Raw genomic sequence first — 18,170 nt, forward strand, 5'->3', positions numbered from 1 at the left:
CGATCGGATCTGAGAGAGAAGGGGGTGAGAGGATCTGGGGAGAGGAGCAGAGGGAAGTAGGTGAGAGGAAGCGTGAGGAAGGAGGACATGAAGAAATGTCTCATTCATTCGATGCCTTTCCTCGTCCACACACGCGCTACAAGTAAGCCACCCACAGTTGGCACCCACGCACACCACACCTACTCCTGTAGCTGGACCCGGTCCGTCAGGTGGCCACCTCCTGCGGTTGCGGGTTCAGAGTCTGAACCTGCATCTTCAGTCCGCTGCTGTGATCGATCAGCAGGCGTGACAGGTTCCCCCCTCGAGCAGCAGCTTCCTCTTCTGCCCACAACTGTGCGTTGGGGTAGCGCTGGCGCAGGACGGCGTAGTCTTCCCAGGTCGCGGAGGAGGGCGCCATAGAGCTCCAGTGAACTTGCACTTGCACCACTGATGCGTTCCCCTTCTTCATCATGCGGCGGTCTAGGATGGCCACCGGAAAACGGTCGTCGATGGTGAGGTCCGGAATCTTGGGCAACTCGGCGAAGGCACGGGTGTAGTCGGCGACGAACGGCTTGAGCTGGGAGACATGGAAGACCGGATGGATACGGCTATCCGGTGGCAGATGCAGGCGATACGCCAGGTTGCCCACGCGCTCCAACACGGTGAACGGGCCGAAGAACTTGAACGCCAGCTTCTTGCACGGGCGGTTGGCGACGGATGATTGTGCATAAGGTTGCAGCTTGAGGAGCACTTGCTCCCCCACATCGAAGGCACGTTCGGCGCGGTGGCGATCTGCCTGTTTCTTGAAGCGAGCTTGGGCGCGTTCGAGCTGATTGCGAAGCAGCTCCGTGTGGGTCGCCCAGTCGATCTCGTCCGGGGGCGCATCCGCGGGCATGGTGGAGCTCGCCCCTGGGAGACCTCCCAGATTTGGTTCCCGCCCGTACAGGGCCTTGAAGGGCGAACACTTGAGCGAGGCGTGGTGGGAGGAATTGTACCAGAATTCGGCTGCGGATAGCCACCGGGGCCATTGTTTGGGCGCGTCATGGACGGCGCACCGAAGGTACATTTCCAGGCACTGATTCATGCGCTCCGCCTGGCCGTCCGTCTGGGGGTGGTACGCCGTGGAGTATAGCAGCTTGGTGCCTGCAGCCGCGAGAATTTCGCGCCACATTGCACTGGTAAACACCTTGTCGCGGTCGGAGACGATGGAGTGCGGCACGCCATGGAGCTTGATGATGTTGTCCCAGAAGGTGCGGGCGACTTGGGCCGCGGTGAAGGGGTGCCGGAGAGGAACGAAATGCGCGTACTTGGTGAGGCGATCCACGACCACCATGATCGCGTCGTGACCATCAGACTTGGGCAGCCCCTCGACAAAATCCATGGTGATGTCGCGCCACAGTTCTTGCGGAATTGGCAGCGGTTGAAGCTTGCCCGCTGGATGGGTTTACTCGTGCTTGCCATGCTGGCAGATGCCGCACTGCTTGACGAACTCCTCGACAGCGTGCTTCAAGCCGGTCCAGGCGAAAAGCTTGCGGACTCGCTGGTAAGTGGCGGTGGCTCCCGAGTGCCCGCCCACCGCACTGTGATGGAGTGCGGCGATCAGCTTGGTCTGGAGCGCGGTGTTGGCGCCAATCCAGAGCTGCCCGCGCTGGCGGATCACCCCTTGCTGCAGAGTGTGGCCCTGGTCGTCGGTGTCGCAGAGGACCAACTTGGCGAGCAGTTCTTGGGCGTCTGCATCTGTCTCATACGAGTTTGCCACTTCCTGGAGCCATTGGGGCTGGCACACCGAGAGCGCGTCGAGGACCAGCAAGTGCCCCACTCGAGAGAGCACGTCGGCCGCGCCGTTGTCCGTGCCCTTCTTGTAGCGGAACGTGAACTGCAGCCCCACCATCTTGGACATCGCCTTGCGCTGCAGGTCCGTGACGAGCTGCTGATCGCCCAAGGAACACAAGCTCCTGTGATCGGTGACGATCTCGAACGGTGCACGCTGGAGGTACGGGCGCCATTTGTCAATTGCCATCATAACGGCGAGGAATTCCTTCTCGTATGCCGAGAGCTTCTGATTGCGCATGCCCAGTGCCTTGCTCAGGTACGCGACCGGATGGCCGTCCTGCGTAAGCACGGCGCCGACGCCGGTGTCGCACGCGTCCGTCTCGATCGCGAACGGGCGCTTGAAGTTAGGAAGCGCCAGCACTGGCATGCTCACCATCGCCTTCTTCAGCAGCTCGAACGCGGTTTGCGCCTTGTCGTCCCAGAGAAATCCCTTCTTGGTGAGCAGACGCGTCAAGGGCTTGGCGATAATGCCATAGTGTGGCACGAACTTGCGGTAGTAGCCTGTGAGGCCGAGGAAGCCGCGGAGCTCGGTGGGAGTCGTGGGCACAGGCCATGCGCTCATGGCGCTGGTCTTGCTGGCGTCCGTGGCGACGCCGTTCTTGGAGATGACGTGCCCGAGGTACTCGATTTCCTGCTGTGCGAACGAGCACTTGGAGGCGTTGGCGTAGAGCTGGTGTGCCCGCAGTAAGTCGAAGACCGTGCGCAGGTGTTCCTCGTGTTTCTGCAAATCAATACTGAATACCAGGATGTCATCTAGGAAGATAATGATGAACTTGCGGACATGGCGACCGAAGATCGAGTTCATGAGGCACTGGAAAGTTGCCGGGGCGTTGCAGAGGCCAAACGACATCACCCTGAAGTGGTAGTGGCCGTGGTGCATTTTGAAAGCCGTCTTCTCCTCATCCTCCTCTCGCATTCTTATCTGATGGTAGCCCGCTCGCAAGTCGATTTTGGAGAAGTATGCTGCTCCTCCCAGTTCATCGAGCAGCTCATCCACCACTGGCAATGGGAACTTGTTCTTGACAGTGGCTATGTTCAACTGTCTGAAATCCACGCAAAATCGCCACGAGCCGTCCTTCTTCTTGACTAACAACACAGGTGCTGCATATGGACTCAGACTATGGGCAATGACACCTGATTGCAGCATCTCCTGGACCTGCTTCTCGATTTCATCTTTCTGTGCTGGCGAGTAACGATAGGGCCTGGTGTTGATGGGTGTTGTGCCAGGCTCCAGATTGATTGCGTGATCATACTGTCTTTTGGGAGGTAGGACCTTAGGTTCAGTGAACACGTCTGCATATTCAGACAGGAGTTTCTGAATTCTGGGAGGTGGAGGTGCGGGTTCAGGTTTGTCCGTTCGCTCCAGTGTGACCAGTGCTGCTGTCCAAATGTCGTTGGCAATCTCCATGCGGTGCAATTCGTATGCATCCATTTTCGCAATGGGAGGAAGATCTGAAGTTCTGACGCCTTGTAAATGCACTTGTTTGCCGTTGGTTGCGAACGCGATAGTTTTCTCCTGCCAGTGACAGTTCATGGGGCTGTGCGCTGCTAGCCAGTCAATTCCCAGAACTCCATCGTAGGCGCTGAGCGGCAGCACCGTGGAAGGTGTGGCCTGGTACTTGCCATTCCAATCCTCGCACCATTTTGTTGCACAGTAATCTCTGACCATTGGCGACGCGAACTGACACCGGTGGAAGGTTTTCTGTCTGAACTTGCAGGCGCGCGAGAAAGTTTCGCTGATGAAACTGTGTGTGCTCCCGGAATCGACCAGCAGGAGCATGATCTGATCGCCCACCTGTGCTCGTAGGCGAATTGTGGAGGGAGTTTCCTCGCCGGACAGGGCCTGTTGAGAGAGCGAACAGCATTCCGGCTCCTGAACAGCCGGTGCATCCAGCAATTGTAGGGCGTGGACGGTGTCATCAGACAAGATCTCGCCGAAGTCGCCCACCTCGATCATCAGAATCTGGCCGGTGCATTTGCACTGATGCTCACGCGAGTACTTGTCCCCGCAGCGAAAACAAAGGCCGTTCGCTCGGCGAAACTCGCGCAGCTGGCGCTCTCTTGCATAATCATCGGCGCCTTGCCATGGTGCGGCTGCAGCGCGAGCTGGAGCAGCGGCTGCTGGTGGTGCAGGTGGAGGTGGACGCCCCACTGGTGTGAGGCGCGGACGCAGAGTACGTTGTTTCTCCAGTTCTTCCTCCTGAATGCGGGCAAAAACAGCCGCACGAGTGATACTCGTTGCTGCTTGCAACCGAACGCCCAGGCGCAGCTCGTCCTCGAGACCGATCAGGAACTGGGATATGAAAAATTTGGGACTCAAGGTTGGATCCAAGGCCATCAGATGATACATTGCTGTCTCGAATTGCTGACGGTATTCCTGAACACTGCCGGTCTGACGTAACTGAACAAAGTGATGCATCTGAACCTCGAATTCCTTTGGGCCAAATTCCTCCAGCACGGCAGCTCTGAATGTTTGCCACGACACGCCCGGGTGAGTCTGTCGATAGGCCTGTAGCCACATCGCGGCGAGTCCGTCCATGTACAGCGCCGCGGTGGTGACCCAGCTGTGTTGTGGCACCCGGTACAGCTCGAAGTAGGTGGTGCAGCGGTCCAGCCAGATGCGCGGGGCCTCGCCGTCGAACCGCGGAAAATCATGCTTGGGCGGCTTGATGTAGTGGTCGCCGTGGCGATCGAGCTCCGAAGACGACGGGGACCGCGCGGGGAGGAGCGGTGGTCCGTGGTTGACGAGGCGGGCGAACGGAAGCTGTGCCGCGCCATCCGTGTAGAGGGGCAGCGGTGGAGGGCGAATCGGTGGTGGTGGCGGCGGTGGTGGTGGGTGCGCGGAGGAGTCCGCGGTGGCCGTGACGCCCGAGGGAGATGCGCCTGCCGAGGCGGTCGCCGCGGGATCGACAGACGGCGCAGCCTTGCGGGCCTCGTCCACGTCGGCTTGGGTGAGGTCGATTTGCTTGGAGAGAAGCTTGATCTCGGCGGAGACCTGGTCGTTGTAGGCGATCTGCGCCTGGTGGCGCTCGTCGGCGGTCTTCTGATTCACGTCGAGGCGGCGTATGACGGATTCGAGCATACTCTGCAACTTGTCCGTGGTCTCTGACATGGCGTCGAGCACGCGGCGGGTCAGCGCCGAGGGTTTGGATGGTGGTGCCGTTGTCTCAAACTAAATCGGATCGAACCCCAGGCAGGATTTTGTGCGAGCTCGCCGGAGCGGCGCGCACCTAACCCGGTGGATTTTACCGATCGATCAGCGAGCCAACTGCGGTGGTGGGAAAAAATTTTGGGCTCTGATTACCAGATTGTCACGCCCCAGTCGATCGGATCTGAGAGAGAAGGGGGTGAGAGGATCTGGGGAGAGGAGCAGAGGGAAGTAGGTGAGAGGAAGCGTGAGGAAGGAGGACAGGAAGAAATGTCTCATTCATCCGATGCCTTTCCTCGTCCACACACGCGCTACAAGTAAGCCACCCACAGTTGGCACCCACGCACACCACACCTACTCCTGTAGCTGGGCCCGGTCCGTCAGGTGGCCACCTCCTGCGGTTGCGGGTTCAGAGTCTGAACCTGCATCTTCAGTCCGCTGCTGTGATCGATCAGCAGGCGTGACACTGACTTGGCTGGGAGGATTGCCGACAGCGAGGAAGAGGAATGATGTGGCAGCGGGAGCCTTTTCATTATCGCCCCTGTCATCGCCGACTAAGGTCGCTTGTCGGGTGGTGGTGGACTCACCCAGTGGAGTTTTGCACCTTGGTGAGCTATCTTTCCCTGTTAGGTATGCCAGGGTTTGAGTGCACTTAGAATTTGGGGATTAAGCTATGCTAGGATTCAGAATTGCAATTTAGGGTTGGCTGCAACTTGCTACGATCTATAGGCTGTTATTTCGATATGGCTAAAGTTGAGCCTGCATTTATGTGTATTTTAGTTTGAACAAGTCTGAATTTGATTCTGAAGTTTAGTCTGAATAGTAAATAATAATAATAATCTTCCCTAATAATAAAGCAAATAGTGTTTCTGGTCGTACGTCGTCGCCGTTTTTGCAGAAATGTCCTTGTGTTTTCTGTGAATTGAACCCGCAGTCCCTTTTCAAGTGAATATCATGTTTTTGCACAAATCCCCTGTCATTCCATATATTCATCCCGCAGTACTCCTTCCCCTCCATATTCTGTACCTTATCTGCTGCTCTACTGCTGCTGCAGATTGCCGGCGGGGGGTGACGGGCTCGACTGACTCGGGTTCGAGCTCCTGCGAGCGCTCGCGTGAAGGCTGCGAGAGAGGTGCCCCTGGGAGGCGGCTGACTGCTTCTTGGATGAAGGCGCGAGAGGAGGAATTCGGCATGGATGAAGGTGTGCTCTCAACGCTCGGGTGCGTGTGGGATCTGGGAGGACTCGGACTGCTCTGTTTGTGGATGAAGATGCTCACCGCTCGGGCGCGTGTGGGATCTGGGAGGACTCGGACAGAGACGGAGATACATGCGTCGACCACGCTGCCCAAACGAAACCATCCATCGACGGCCGCAAATAACAAGGAGCAGGGAGATTTATTAATAAGATCCGGTGCAATCCACAACAAAGAGGGAGGGAAGATCCCGGATGTGCATGCAATGCACAGTGCCCTTGCATTAACATGCACGCATATTGAATTACTTCCGGCCTAACAATAAATAAAGCAAGTAATAAATGTGGGGAAACTAGAACCAAATTGTTGATGCACATACAACTCAAAAAAACCGAATACTGCCCAACGTTCCTGAATATAAGTCTTTATAGACATTTTAAATGAATTACAACATATGGATGTATGTAAACATATTTTAAAGTGTTGATTCACTCATTTTACTCTGTATGTAGTCACTTATTTAAATCTCTAGAAAGACTTATATTTGAAAACGGAGGGAGTACATGTCAAAAAAATGCTATCGTTGCAACCACTGCATGTTTGCTATCATTGCAATTTGCTCAATTCTCTCAAATACGACCTCCTTGGTGTAGCTTTTGACAGAATTTTTATCCCGTTGCAACACACGGGCCATTTTCCTAGTAATAATAGTAATATAAAGGGGCTATTGTTTCTGGTGGTACGTCACACAAATTGCCCCCAAAGTTACAAAATATTACCCACCACTGATAAAAAACGTTTCACACAGACGAATCCTCCACCTGCGCCGGCCCATGCAGTAGAGACCTCCTATACTGCGCTCTGCGTGTTGGAAGAAGATGCAGCACGCCCGTTTGGGCCGACCCATGTCCGGGCGGCCTGTTTTCCAAATTCTGTTTTATAATTTTTCTTTTTCTTTCGTTTTTGTTTTTACTACATTAAATCATTTGCAACTTCAAAAAAGTTTCGAAAATTAAAAAAATAAGAATTTTTAAATAAAATGCTTAATAAATCATAAAATGTTTCTGGGTTAAAAAAATGTTCGGGATTTCGTAAAAGATATGTTTGCTTATTAGAAATATATTCAAAATTTTGATATCAAATGTTCGAGAGAAAAAAAACTTCATGACTTTTTAAAAAGTTTGTGTATTGATTTTTTTAATGAAATTGAACAAAGTTTCACCAATTCAAAAAATATTCATGAATGGAAAAATATCCAAAAAATTCAAAAACTGTTCATGAATTACAAAATAGTTTATTCATTCATAAAATGTTTGCTGATTTAAAAAATAATCTTGCATTTCAAAAAATGTTCGTTAAATCAAAAAATTGTTCCACCAATTTGCAAAAAAATGTTTGCCGATTCAAGAAAACTGTTTAATTTTTTTATGCAAATAATATAAAATGTTCATGAATTCAAAAAATGTTCCTGATTTTAGAAAATGTTTGAAAATTTATAAAAGTGTTCACGAATTTGAAAAATATTCATGATTTCAAATATGTGCATGAGTTTAAAAAATGTTCATGAGTTCAAAAATTGTTCATGACTTTACGAAATTGAGAGTGATAGTGTGTCTCGGTGATGCAGGAAAATGTGGTCATGGCCACTGGAGATTATGATTTTTTTTCTCATGTTGCAATGCTATAGGGAGGAAAAAGTATCGAGTGAACGAGCCGCTTCGGCCTACCCCACTTGGGCCGAAATGGCGTGGTACGACCGGCCCATTGACGACCATGAACAGGCATTAACGATGCCGCGTCTAGCCTGTCGGATCGCGCTTGCTTTGCCATGCAAAAAGAGCTCAACTTTTGGCTCAGTGTTTTTTGCCAGCGTAAAAAAATCGCTGCAGTGAGAAACGCACCAATTTCTACAAGAGTGTTTTTTTTTACTAATCATGTCGTAAATGTAGTGGTTCTGTGGATTTAACTCTACTAGATCGACCATGCATATAATAGTACTCGTATGCATGAATTTAGGTTCCATGATTATGCAGCTCCCACTTCAACTCGTAGGGTGAATATCACATCAAATTTCACCTTGGAAACAAGTCCGACAACTTCCTTTGAAGTGTGGTGGTTGTTATATGTCGCCGCTCAAGAGGAGTCTAAGGCCGCTTTTATTAAAGAGCTTGTTAATACCTATCGAGACAATCCCCACCCAATGTTAATGGGGGGGGGGGGGGGGGGGGTTTAATATCTTTAGATATCAAACAGGAAAAAAAAATTGACCGATTTGACATTAGGTGGCCTTTCCTGTTCAATGCTGTTATTGAGAGTCTGGACCTGCGAGAGCTCACTTTGTCTAGTCACCAGTAGACGTGGGCCAATAACCAATCCATCCCTACCTATGAAAATCTTGACCGGGTGCTAGTGACCACCGACTGGGAATATAAATACCCCCTTGCATCGGTACACACAGTAGAAAGAATCAAGGCCTTATTGTATCAATGCTCCTTTGCTAACCAATTTCGGGCAAACAACTCCAAGGTCTAATTGTCCACAGTTTAAATTCAAACTGGGATGGCTAATCAGGGAGGGTTTCCATGGTCTGGTTAAGAAAGTGTGGGCGCATCAACCTCGAGGTAACACCGCCATTCAACGATTGTTCGAATTCGTGCCTTGCGACGATTCCTTCGTGGATGGGATAAACACACTGCCGGCATATACAAAAAAGAAAAGTTGCGACTATCTACCTTAATCAATACCCTTGCACTAGTAGAAAAAGGATCAAATGTGAAGCACAATAGTGCCGGTTTGAATTTGAGCCGGCACTAATATGTACATTAGTGTCGGTTCGTGGCGGCGATCAATTGTACCGGTTCGTGGCGAACCTTTAGTACCGGTTCATGCCACGAACCGGTACTAAAGAGGCTGCGTCAGCCTGCGGTCAGGCTATGGCCCCACCATCACCATTTAGTGCCGGTTCGTACCACGAACCGGTACTAATGAGGTTATGGCAAGCTGTTTTTAGTCCCATCTCGCTCCCCTAACAAGGCTTTTACCACCTTAAATATGTTACTTTCAAACTATCACAAGCACTTGGTCTTCATTGAACTCTATGTGTAGAATTTGTGGCCGCAATATGAGTCTTCACCGGTTTATGAATCGTTGAGGACTCATATTGACAATTCACATTGTACACAAAAAGATCATTGATGATCAAAGTATTTTTGATGTATAAGATCATATTGACAATTCAGACTGTAAAGAAATATAAGATCATGATCTAAATGCTCTTATATTTTTTGCGTTCAGTATGCACCAATCAAAGCGACGCCATCAACTTTCAACCATTTATGCCTTCATTTGCTATTTTTCATGCATTTAATGATTTGTTTTGAGAACTAAATGACCTGGAAATTGAAAAGCACTACAAATGAACTCTGAAAAAGTTGAAACTTGGCATGGTATCATCATTTCACCCACATATCATGTTCAAAAAGTAGAGAGGGTTACGGCAAAAACTGGATGCACTTCGTTTACAAACTGGACAATCTCTTTCGAAGTATTCGGGTTTCTGACGAAATTAAACTCATCTGTTATAAAGGCATTTCATTTTTTAAACTTATTATAACTCCAGACTTTTTGTGCATTCAGTATGCACCATTCAACTACTAGGCGGGAGGAGCTCTTTAGTAGCGGTTCCAACTGCTAGGCGGGATGAGCTCTTTAGTACCGGTTCGTGGCGAACCTTTAGCACCGGTTCGTGCCACGAACTGGTACTAATGAGGTTGTGTCAGGTAAGGCTGGGGCCCACGAGCACCTTTAGTACCGGTTCATGGCATGAACCAGTACTACAGTTTCTTAGTAAGCTGTTTTTTAGTCCCACCTCACGAAGAGAGAGGGACTAGGAGCGGTTTATAAGCTCTGAGTGCAGAGACGATGAAGAAGAGGTTCAATGCTCACGTTGTTTAGCTTCAAGCCTTGAGGAATATGGTAGACTGCACGGAGCTATGTGCAGTGCAGTTTACACTATTCCGAAAGGCTTGAAACTAATTAACGAGCATTGCACCTCTTTTTTATTTTTAATAACTTATTACAACTCCGGATTTCTTCTGTTATGGCAAAAACTAGTTGCACTTCGACATTTCATTTTTTTTAAACTTTAGTTATAACTCCAGACTTTGACCATCAAGTTTTAACCATCAACTTGGCATGGTATATAAAAATAAATGAATAGAAGAAAATAAATAAAGCAGAAAAGAAAAAAATAGCAGAAAAGAAAAAACTATAGCAGAAAAGAAAAAAACTATATAAAAAAACTACTCAAAAATAAATAGAATAAAATAAATATAGCAGAAAAGAAAAAAACTACTTAGAAATAAATAGAAGAAAAAATAAAGCAGAAAAGAAAAAACTATATTTGCCATTTTTGATTTGTTTAGAGAGCCAAATGACCGTGAAATTGAAAATCACTACAAAATGAACTCTGAAAATATTGAATTTTGGCAAACTAGATGAAAAACTACTCACAAATAAATAGAAAAAATATAAATATAACAGAAAAGAAAAAAATATACAAAAAACTACGCAGAAATAAATAGAAGAAAATAAAGCAGAAAAGAAAAAACTATAAAAAAAATTGGGGCGCTGCCCTGTGGGCCTGCTAGGCCACGGGCGTGCAATTACAGGCCCTAAAGGCCCAGCAGACTCACAGGGCAGCGCGCAGAAGTTAGGCCTACAAGCCTGCTAAATAGAGGAGTTCAAAGAGGCAGCCGCGACTGGGTTTATAAACCAGTACGGCTGCCCTTCGCCCGGCGAGGTGGGACTAAAATTTGTGCACCGCGGGGTGGCAGCGCAAGGCCGGTACTAAAGGTCTTCGTTTCCCGCCGCTTGGCCTGATGAAAATAGGCCTTTAGTACCGGTTGGAGCCACCAACCGGTACTAAAGGCCCATCCTATATATATATAGCACTTACGAAAATTTCAGTTACATCTCCCCACTTCGTCTCCAACCTCTCGCGAGACATTACCGCGTGCCGCTCGATCCCGTCGTCGCCACTCGTCGCCCGTCGTCCGTCGTCGTCGTCGCTGTCCCCGCCGCCGCCCGTCGTCGTCGTCTCCCGCCGCCGCCCCGAACGCCGCCGCCGTCCGTCGTCGTCGTCGCGGCCGTACTCTCTCGCACCCGCGCCGCGCGCACCCGTACGTACGCCGCCGCCCCCGTCCCGTATGCCGGCGCCCCCGCTCGTACGTACGGGGCGGCACTGCAGTATACACACACACACATACACACATACATACACACACACACACACATACACACATACATACACACACACACACACACACACATTTTTTTTACTTATTTTCTGTTTTCTGTTTTTTAGAAAAGTTAATTAGATGATCGAATGTTAGATTAATGTCAAATGTTAGATGAATTAGATAGAAAAGTTAAATATATATTAATGTCAATTGTTAGAGATGAATATAGTTAGATATTAATTAAGTATATGAGATTTAAACTAGTTGAATAATTAATATGACTAGTTTATTTTTAGTAAGAAAATTGTCGAACTAGTTTATTTAGGTATATGAGCTAGATTTGAACTAGTTGAATAATTAATATAACTAGTTTATTTTTAGTAAGAAAATTTAGGTATCTGAGATTTGATGATCTAATTAAAATATTATTTGTTAATGAGTTTTTCTGTTTATTTAAATTTTTATATATTTTTAGTTTATATAAATGTTAGATTAATGTCGAATATTAGATGAATTAGATAGAAAAGTTAAATATATAGTAATGCCATGAATATAGTTAGATATATTAATGTCAAATATTAGATGAATATATATTTGAATTAGCTAGATATTAATTAATGTTAGATAGTAATAAGTGTTTAATGTTTCACCTATATGAACGTAGGAAATGTCATCTGACGACAAAAAAGATTTCATTATGTGCGAACACTGTGAAGACCAGTGCGGCCTGTGCGAAAAAAATTTCCTTGTTGATGGTAGGCGCTTCAGCATCAAGCTGGATGAGACATTCGAAGTGGATACAGTAAGTCACAACGGCAATTATTATTTGAATGCAAAACTTATGCTTCATTTGCTTCAACTTATAATTTTAAAGCATGACTTATGCTTCATTTGCTTCAACTTGTAATTTTAAAATTTCACTATTCTACTAGCGCATCCCCTGCCATGCAAGAATTTTTGTCTTGGATAAGATAGATTTTAGTGCTATAGATGATTTGGAGGTAAAGAGAGTTTACTTGAAGACCGAGAATGGGTATACTTTCAACGTCAAATTATATAATGGAGACACATACACCCATTTTGAATGCAAAACTTGGCAAGCACTATGCAAGGCTTATGCATTTGAGCCTGATATGGTTATCACCTTTGATATTCGTCCGGAAGATGATATTGAAGGTAATAGAGACATCTGGGTCGATGTGCAAACACCTCCAGTTCTACCATTATGTGAGTTTTTCTCAACCATGCATGCATATGTTTATGTTTTTGATATTGTTTATTCAAAAATAGTTGACAACTAATTTGTATTGTCAGCTTATTTCGGTTCAAGCAAACATGTCCGGCGCTTGGTAGACAGGACCTACTACTGCCCCGGGGCTCAACTAAACTGCGAGGAGATAAGTCATTATGTTTCATGGCTTGAGGATCTTCATACTGTCAAGACAAATTTTCTTCCTGAACTTAGAAATGTTAGTACTCAAAACATGCGACCAATAGTGATCGTATTGGACTACGGTCACATCTATAATCGAAAGATGGTAAGATTTTACTATTTGTCCTTAGTGCATCTTTTGCATACATTATTTTTGAAGCTAAACTTTCATTGCTAAGTATATTAATTACTATACGATGTTCTTCAACAGGGACTCCCGATGACAGTTGTGCCTCAGTGGGTCGAGACAAAAGGTCGCATGTCAATGGTTAGCTTATGACCAAGATTTCCTACATTGCACATGCGTGCATTCAGGATTTCTAAAAGCGAAGAATGCTTAATAGTGAAAGATTGGAGCAAAATTGTTAACGATCACAGAGAAGTACTAGGGGGCAGCAAGGAGAAGCGCAATCCAAGATTAGGAGACAGATTCATTTGCATGCTCCAGTATGATGAATCAGGAGAGCTATACATGTTCTATGCTATTCTACCTGAGAGGGAGCAGCAGGAGTGATTTAGCTAGTTCATGCTCTTAGTACTTGTCCTCTCTCATGTCCGTATTGTCCTGACCTTAATTAATCTCAAATAGTGATTTGCTTTTGAACGCTTATAATATCATGACCATGTTGAACTCGATGATATCTTTGCTTCTGTTACAAGTGAATGTTTCTTCTTTAAGCTAGTGTTGGTGGTGATTAGATAGCAGTAATGACTATGATGATTAAATAGTGGTAATTAATGACGACTACGATGATTTTTAGCTAGCTAGTATATATATACTGTTGTTGGTGATGATATGATGCAAGAGTTTATTTATTTATTAATATGTGATGATGATGATGAGTTATTATATATATCATTTATGAAAGAAACCGCAAATTAGTTTGAACTGGATGGATCCTAGCTAAGTGATCAAGCATATATATATGCCATATCCATATCCATATCAAGTATAACAACTCATTATAACGTAAAACAATCCTAAATTAAATTGATAACACAAATTTAAATGAAAAATAAAAAATAAAACAAAAACCCACAAACATTTAGTACCGGTTGGTGTTACCAACCGGTACTAAAGGGCTCCCGGCCCGCGGAGCTGGCTCGTGCCACGTGGTTGCCCTTTAGCACCGGTTTGTGCTGAACCGGTACTAAGGGGGGGGGGCTTTAATGCCCACACTTTAGTGCCGGTTACGGAACCGGCACTAAAGGGCCTTACGAACCCGTGCTATTGCCCGGTTCTGCACTAGTGTTGATAAAATTGCATCCGTCTAAATCGGAGGTGAGGCCTCTTTCTGTTGGTGAGATTGAGCAAAAAAGGCATCTAAATGAGTAGATTGCCCGCCTTTTACGCGAGGAAGAGATTAAACGTACCAACGTTCCAAGGTCAACTCGCCTTTTCAAGGTGATGATAATACGAATTACTTTCAAATATTGGCCAATGGCACACATAGAAAGAAAGGTATTTCCGCTCTTGACGAGGATGAAGGCCGTATAGAGGGGGATGCACCGCTCAGAAATTTCATTACTAAGTACTACAAAGAGCTTTTTGGACCTTCACCTGAAATCTTTTTTGCACTCGACGAGTCTATTACTCATGACATTCCTCAAGTTTCGGAGGCGGAAAATGAGCTTTTAACCTCTCCATTCTCTGAAGAGGAAATTCGGACATCGGTGTTTCAAATGGAGCACAACAAAGCTTCGGGACTAGACGGTTTTCCGACAGAATTTCACCAATGTTTTTGGGATATGATTAAGGCGGATTTGGTTCAGTTGTTTAACCAACTGCTTGCTGAAAACCTTGATATTGCCCGTTTAAACTTGGGGGAAATTATTCTTCTGTCCAAGACTAAGGAGGCTAGTCGTATTCAACAATACAAACCGATTTTCTTTCTAAATGTCTGCTTTAAAATATTCACAAAGGTGGCAACTAATCGGTTGAACGGGGTGGCTGACCACGTGGTCAAGCCCACTCAAACAACATTTATGCAAGGACGCAACATACTAGATGAAGTTGTTGTGCTTCATGAAATTGTACATGAGCTTCATCGTAAAAAGTTGAATGAAGTTATCTTCAAAATAGACTTCAAAAAAGCATATGAACAAGTCAAATGGCCCTTTCTCTTGCAAACTTTGTGCATGAAGGAGTTTCTGCCAAAATGGTTTCGATGGGTAGAGAGTTTTGTTTGTGGAGTTAGTGTGGCTATCAAAGTGAAAGATGATGTCGGTAACTACTTTCAGACTAGGAAGGGGCCTTGTTAAGGGGACCCCATACCCCTATTCTGTTCAACATTGTGGCCGATATGTTAGCTACCTTGTTGAGCGGGCTACTGTTGCTGGTCAGGTTAGCAGCGTGATTCCTCATTTGGTAGGAGAAGGTTTGTCTATTCTATAATATGCGGATGACACTATAATTTTTATGGATCATGACCTAGATAAAGCAAACCACAAATTGCTTTTATGTGCATTTGAGGAGCTCTCTGGTCAAAAAATTAACTTCCATAAAAGCGAGCTTTTCTGCTTTAGCGAGTCCGCATCTGAGTATGCTGAGATTTTCGGTTGTCGGCTCGGGCAGTTCCGATTCGGTATCTAGGTATTCTAATTCACTATCGGCGTTTAAGTATCGCTGAGTGGAAGCACATAGAAGAAAGACTTGAGAAACGTCTAGCCAGCTGGAAGGCCAAACTCTTGTCGTATGGGGGACGGTTGATTCTGATCAATTCCGTCCGCAGCAACATGGTTCTATATATGTTGTTATTCTTTCACTTACCGAAAGGGGTTCTTCATCGTCTCGATTATTTTAGATCCAGATTTTTCTCGCAGTGCGATAATGAATCCAAAAAATATCGGCTAGCTAGGTGGAGTGTATTACGACCTAAAAGTCAAGGGAGCCATGGAATTCAGGATCTTGAGATTAAAATATTGCTCTTCCGGGTAAATGAGTATACAAACTACTCACTGAGAATGGAGTGTGTTAGAAAATCATTCGTAACAAGTACGTGGGGTCCAAAGCCATTTCTCAAGTTCTTTGAAAACCCGATGATTCACAAGTACGTGGCGTGATGAAGGCCAAGAAATTCTTTTTCCAATTTGGTACTTTCTCGATTAGGGATGATTCTCAGGTTCGATTCTGGGAAGACACCTGGCTGGGGTTCACTCCACTTATGGTGCAATACCCTGGCTAATATAGGATCGTCAGACATAAATTCGTCACAATCAAATAAGTATTGGGACAAGAAAACCTTGATATTTATTTTCATAGGGATCTTTTTGGGCCTCGCCTGATAGCATGGAATGAATTACTCATTCGTCTCGAGGCCATTCAGCTGTCAGGCGAACCAGACAAGTTCCGATGGAATTTGCATCAGAATGGTAGCTTTTTGGTCAAATCCTTGTACGATGTATTGGTCCACACTGATGTTCCGGTTGATAACAAGAAATTGTGGAAGCTCAAAATTTCTTTAAGAGTGAAGATATTTCCATGGTTTCTAAACAAAGGGGTCATCTTAAGTAGCACATGACACAACTGGCAGATGATGCAACTGGCAAGGTAGCAAGACATGTGTTTATTGCCAATATGACGAGTCCATTAAACACTTATTTTTTGAGTGTAAATTTGCTCGTGCGTTCTGAGCCATAGTTCAGGTAGCTTCAAATCTTTATCCCTATGTAGTGCACGTAACATGTTCGGCAATTGGTTGCGGGCTATCCATGAACAATTTTCTGCACATTTACTTGTGAGGGCGGCTGCCTTATGTTGGGCATTGTGGCTTATCAGGAATTATGTGGTTTTCAACAATAAAAGTGTTTCATCTCCTGTGCAGGTTATTCATGCGTGTACTCGATGGCTTCGTACATCGTGTATCCTGCAGAGGCCGGAGGACATAAATCTTCTTATGATGGCGTCTACACGGTTGGAACATACGGCCAGGAAGGTTTTCTCCCAACATGGATGACGGTGTAATCTCCGGATAGGATTTGCCACACCGTTGGACTGATTTACTTTTGCTGTAAAACGATATTTATTTTTAGGCTTGTTGGACTTGTTGGATATGTGCAGCTATTAGAGCCCGGACATTCTTTCAATGCGATTATATCACCTTGATATTTCAATTTGATATATCAATTGAATGAAATTTTCTTTATAAAAAAACTCCAACTCGTAGGAGATGTGTTCGGATACGTTCTAACTCCAACTGGTAGGCCGCTCAAAAAAAAAAACACTCCTAATCGTAGGCGTCTAGCGCTCAGGTATTTATGCCATCCAAAACTCCCCTCCAGTTCGATCGATCTCAACTTTAGATTTGGTGCCAAAACCCAAACCCTAGAAGCCTGACGCACATGGCCGCCGGCGACGGCAGCACCCAAGGGACCTCGTCGGTGGCAGGGCAGTGGTCCGACCTCCCCCATGATCTCCTCGCCATGGTCTATATCAGGTTCGCCTTCCCCGCCGACCGCGTCCACTTCGCCGCCGTGTGCGCTTCGTGGCGGGCCGTCGCTTCGACGCACCCACCACCATCACCACCCTATACCCCGTGGCTCATACTCGATCCACGTGACGGCGACGAAACTAGACACTTGTATTGCCCCCATGACGGCACGGTCCTGCCCCGCGTCCTTCTCCCGAGCAAGGCTGCCGCTAGGTGCTTCATCGGTGGTTACGACGGCGGATGGGTCGCCTTGTCGGATGCGCCGCTCGGGATCGTGAACCTCTTCTCGGGCGCTCAGGTGCCGCTCTCCGCGGAGCAAAGGAGGATCGTCAGTGAACGCGGAGATCTGCGGAAGGTCATTTTTTCTAAGGCACCCACCTCGAGTGGTTGTATCCTCGCCGCCATCACCGATAAGCCTGGTGTCGCGATATGCAAGGTTGGATGCCGGGAGAAAGGTTGGATAATACAAGAGCTTCGTGGGCACGACAGGCTCATGGATATCACCTTCTACAATGGCGAGCTTTACGGGGTCACACGGCATGGTGACAGGCTCGTCAAGTTTGAGATTACCATGGATAGCGAGTGGGCGCCGATGCGCATAGATGTCCACCCGCTAAATATGCAGAATCGCTTTTCACATCCATACTCTGATGAGTATCCTAAGTACTCCCTCCGTCCGGAAATACTTGTCATCAAAATGGATGGAAATTGATGTACTTACAACTAAAATACATCTAGATACATCCATTTCAATGACAAGTATTTTCGGACGGAGGGAGTACATCATTGTGCTAGATGGGAAGCTCCTGCTGGTGCAGAGGACCCTTTGGGAGTGGCCGCCAAACAACATGTCTTTCTTCAGAGTGGACCAGCTAGTGCACTCTGACAGCAACACAAGGAGGCGTAGCTACGATT

The 18,170-nt window shown here is 46.7% G+C and overlaps 1 protein-coding gene and 1 pseudogene across 1 annotated transcript; one reads left to right on the forward strand and one right to left on the reverse strand.

Annotated features, from left to right (window-relative positions):
* Positions 1 to 1,423: 1,423 nt before the first annotated feature.
* Positions 1,424 to 4,969, reverse strand: LOC147982381 (uncharacterized; annotated as a pseudogene).
* A 12,197-nt stretch (positions 4,970 to 17,166) lies between these two features.
* On the forward strand, positions 17,167 to 17,967 carry LOC147982382 (uncharacterized). The gene has a single exon (XM_087516291.1). It carries the CDS (start codon positions 17,167 to 17,169, stop codon positions 17,965 to 17,967), a length of 801 nt encoding a protein of 266 aa, XP_087372417.1.
* Positions 17,968 to 18,170: the final 203 nt, after the last annotated feature.

The sequence above is a fragment of the Triticum urartu genome, chromosome 3A (assembly GCF_056163025.1).
Source record: "Triticum urartu cultivar PI428250 chromosome 3A, HENAU_Tu73, whole genome shotgun sequence".
NCBI lineage: Eukaryota > Viridiplantae > Streptophyta > Magnoliopsida > Poales > Poaceae > Triticum > Triticum urartu.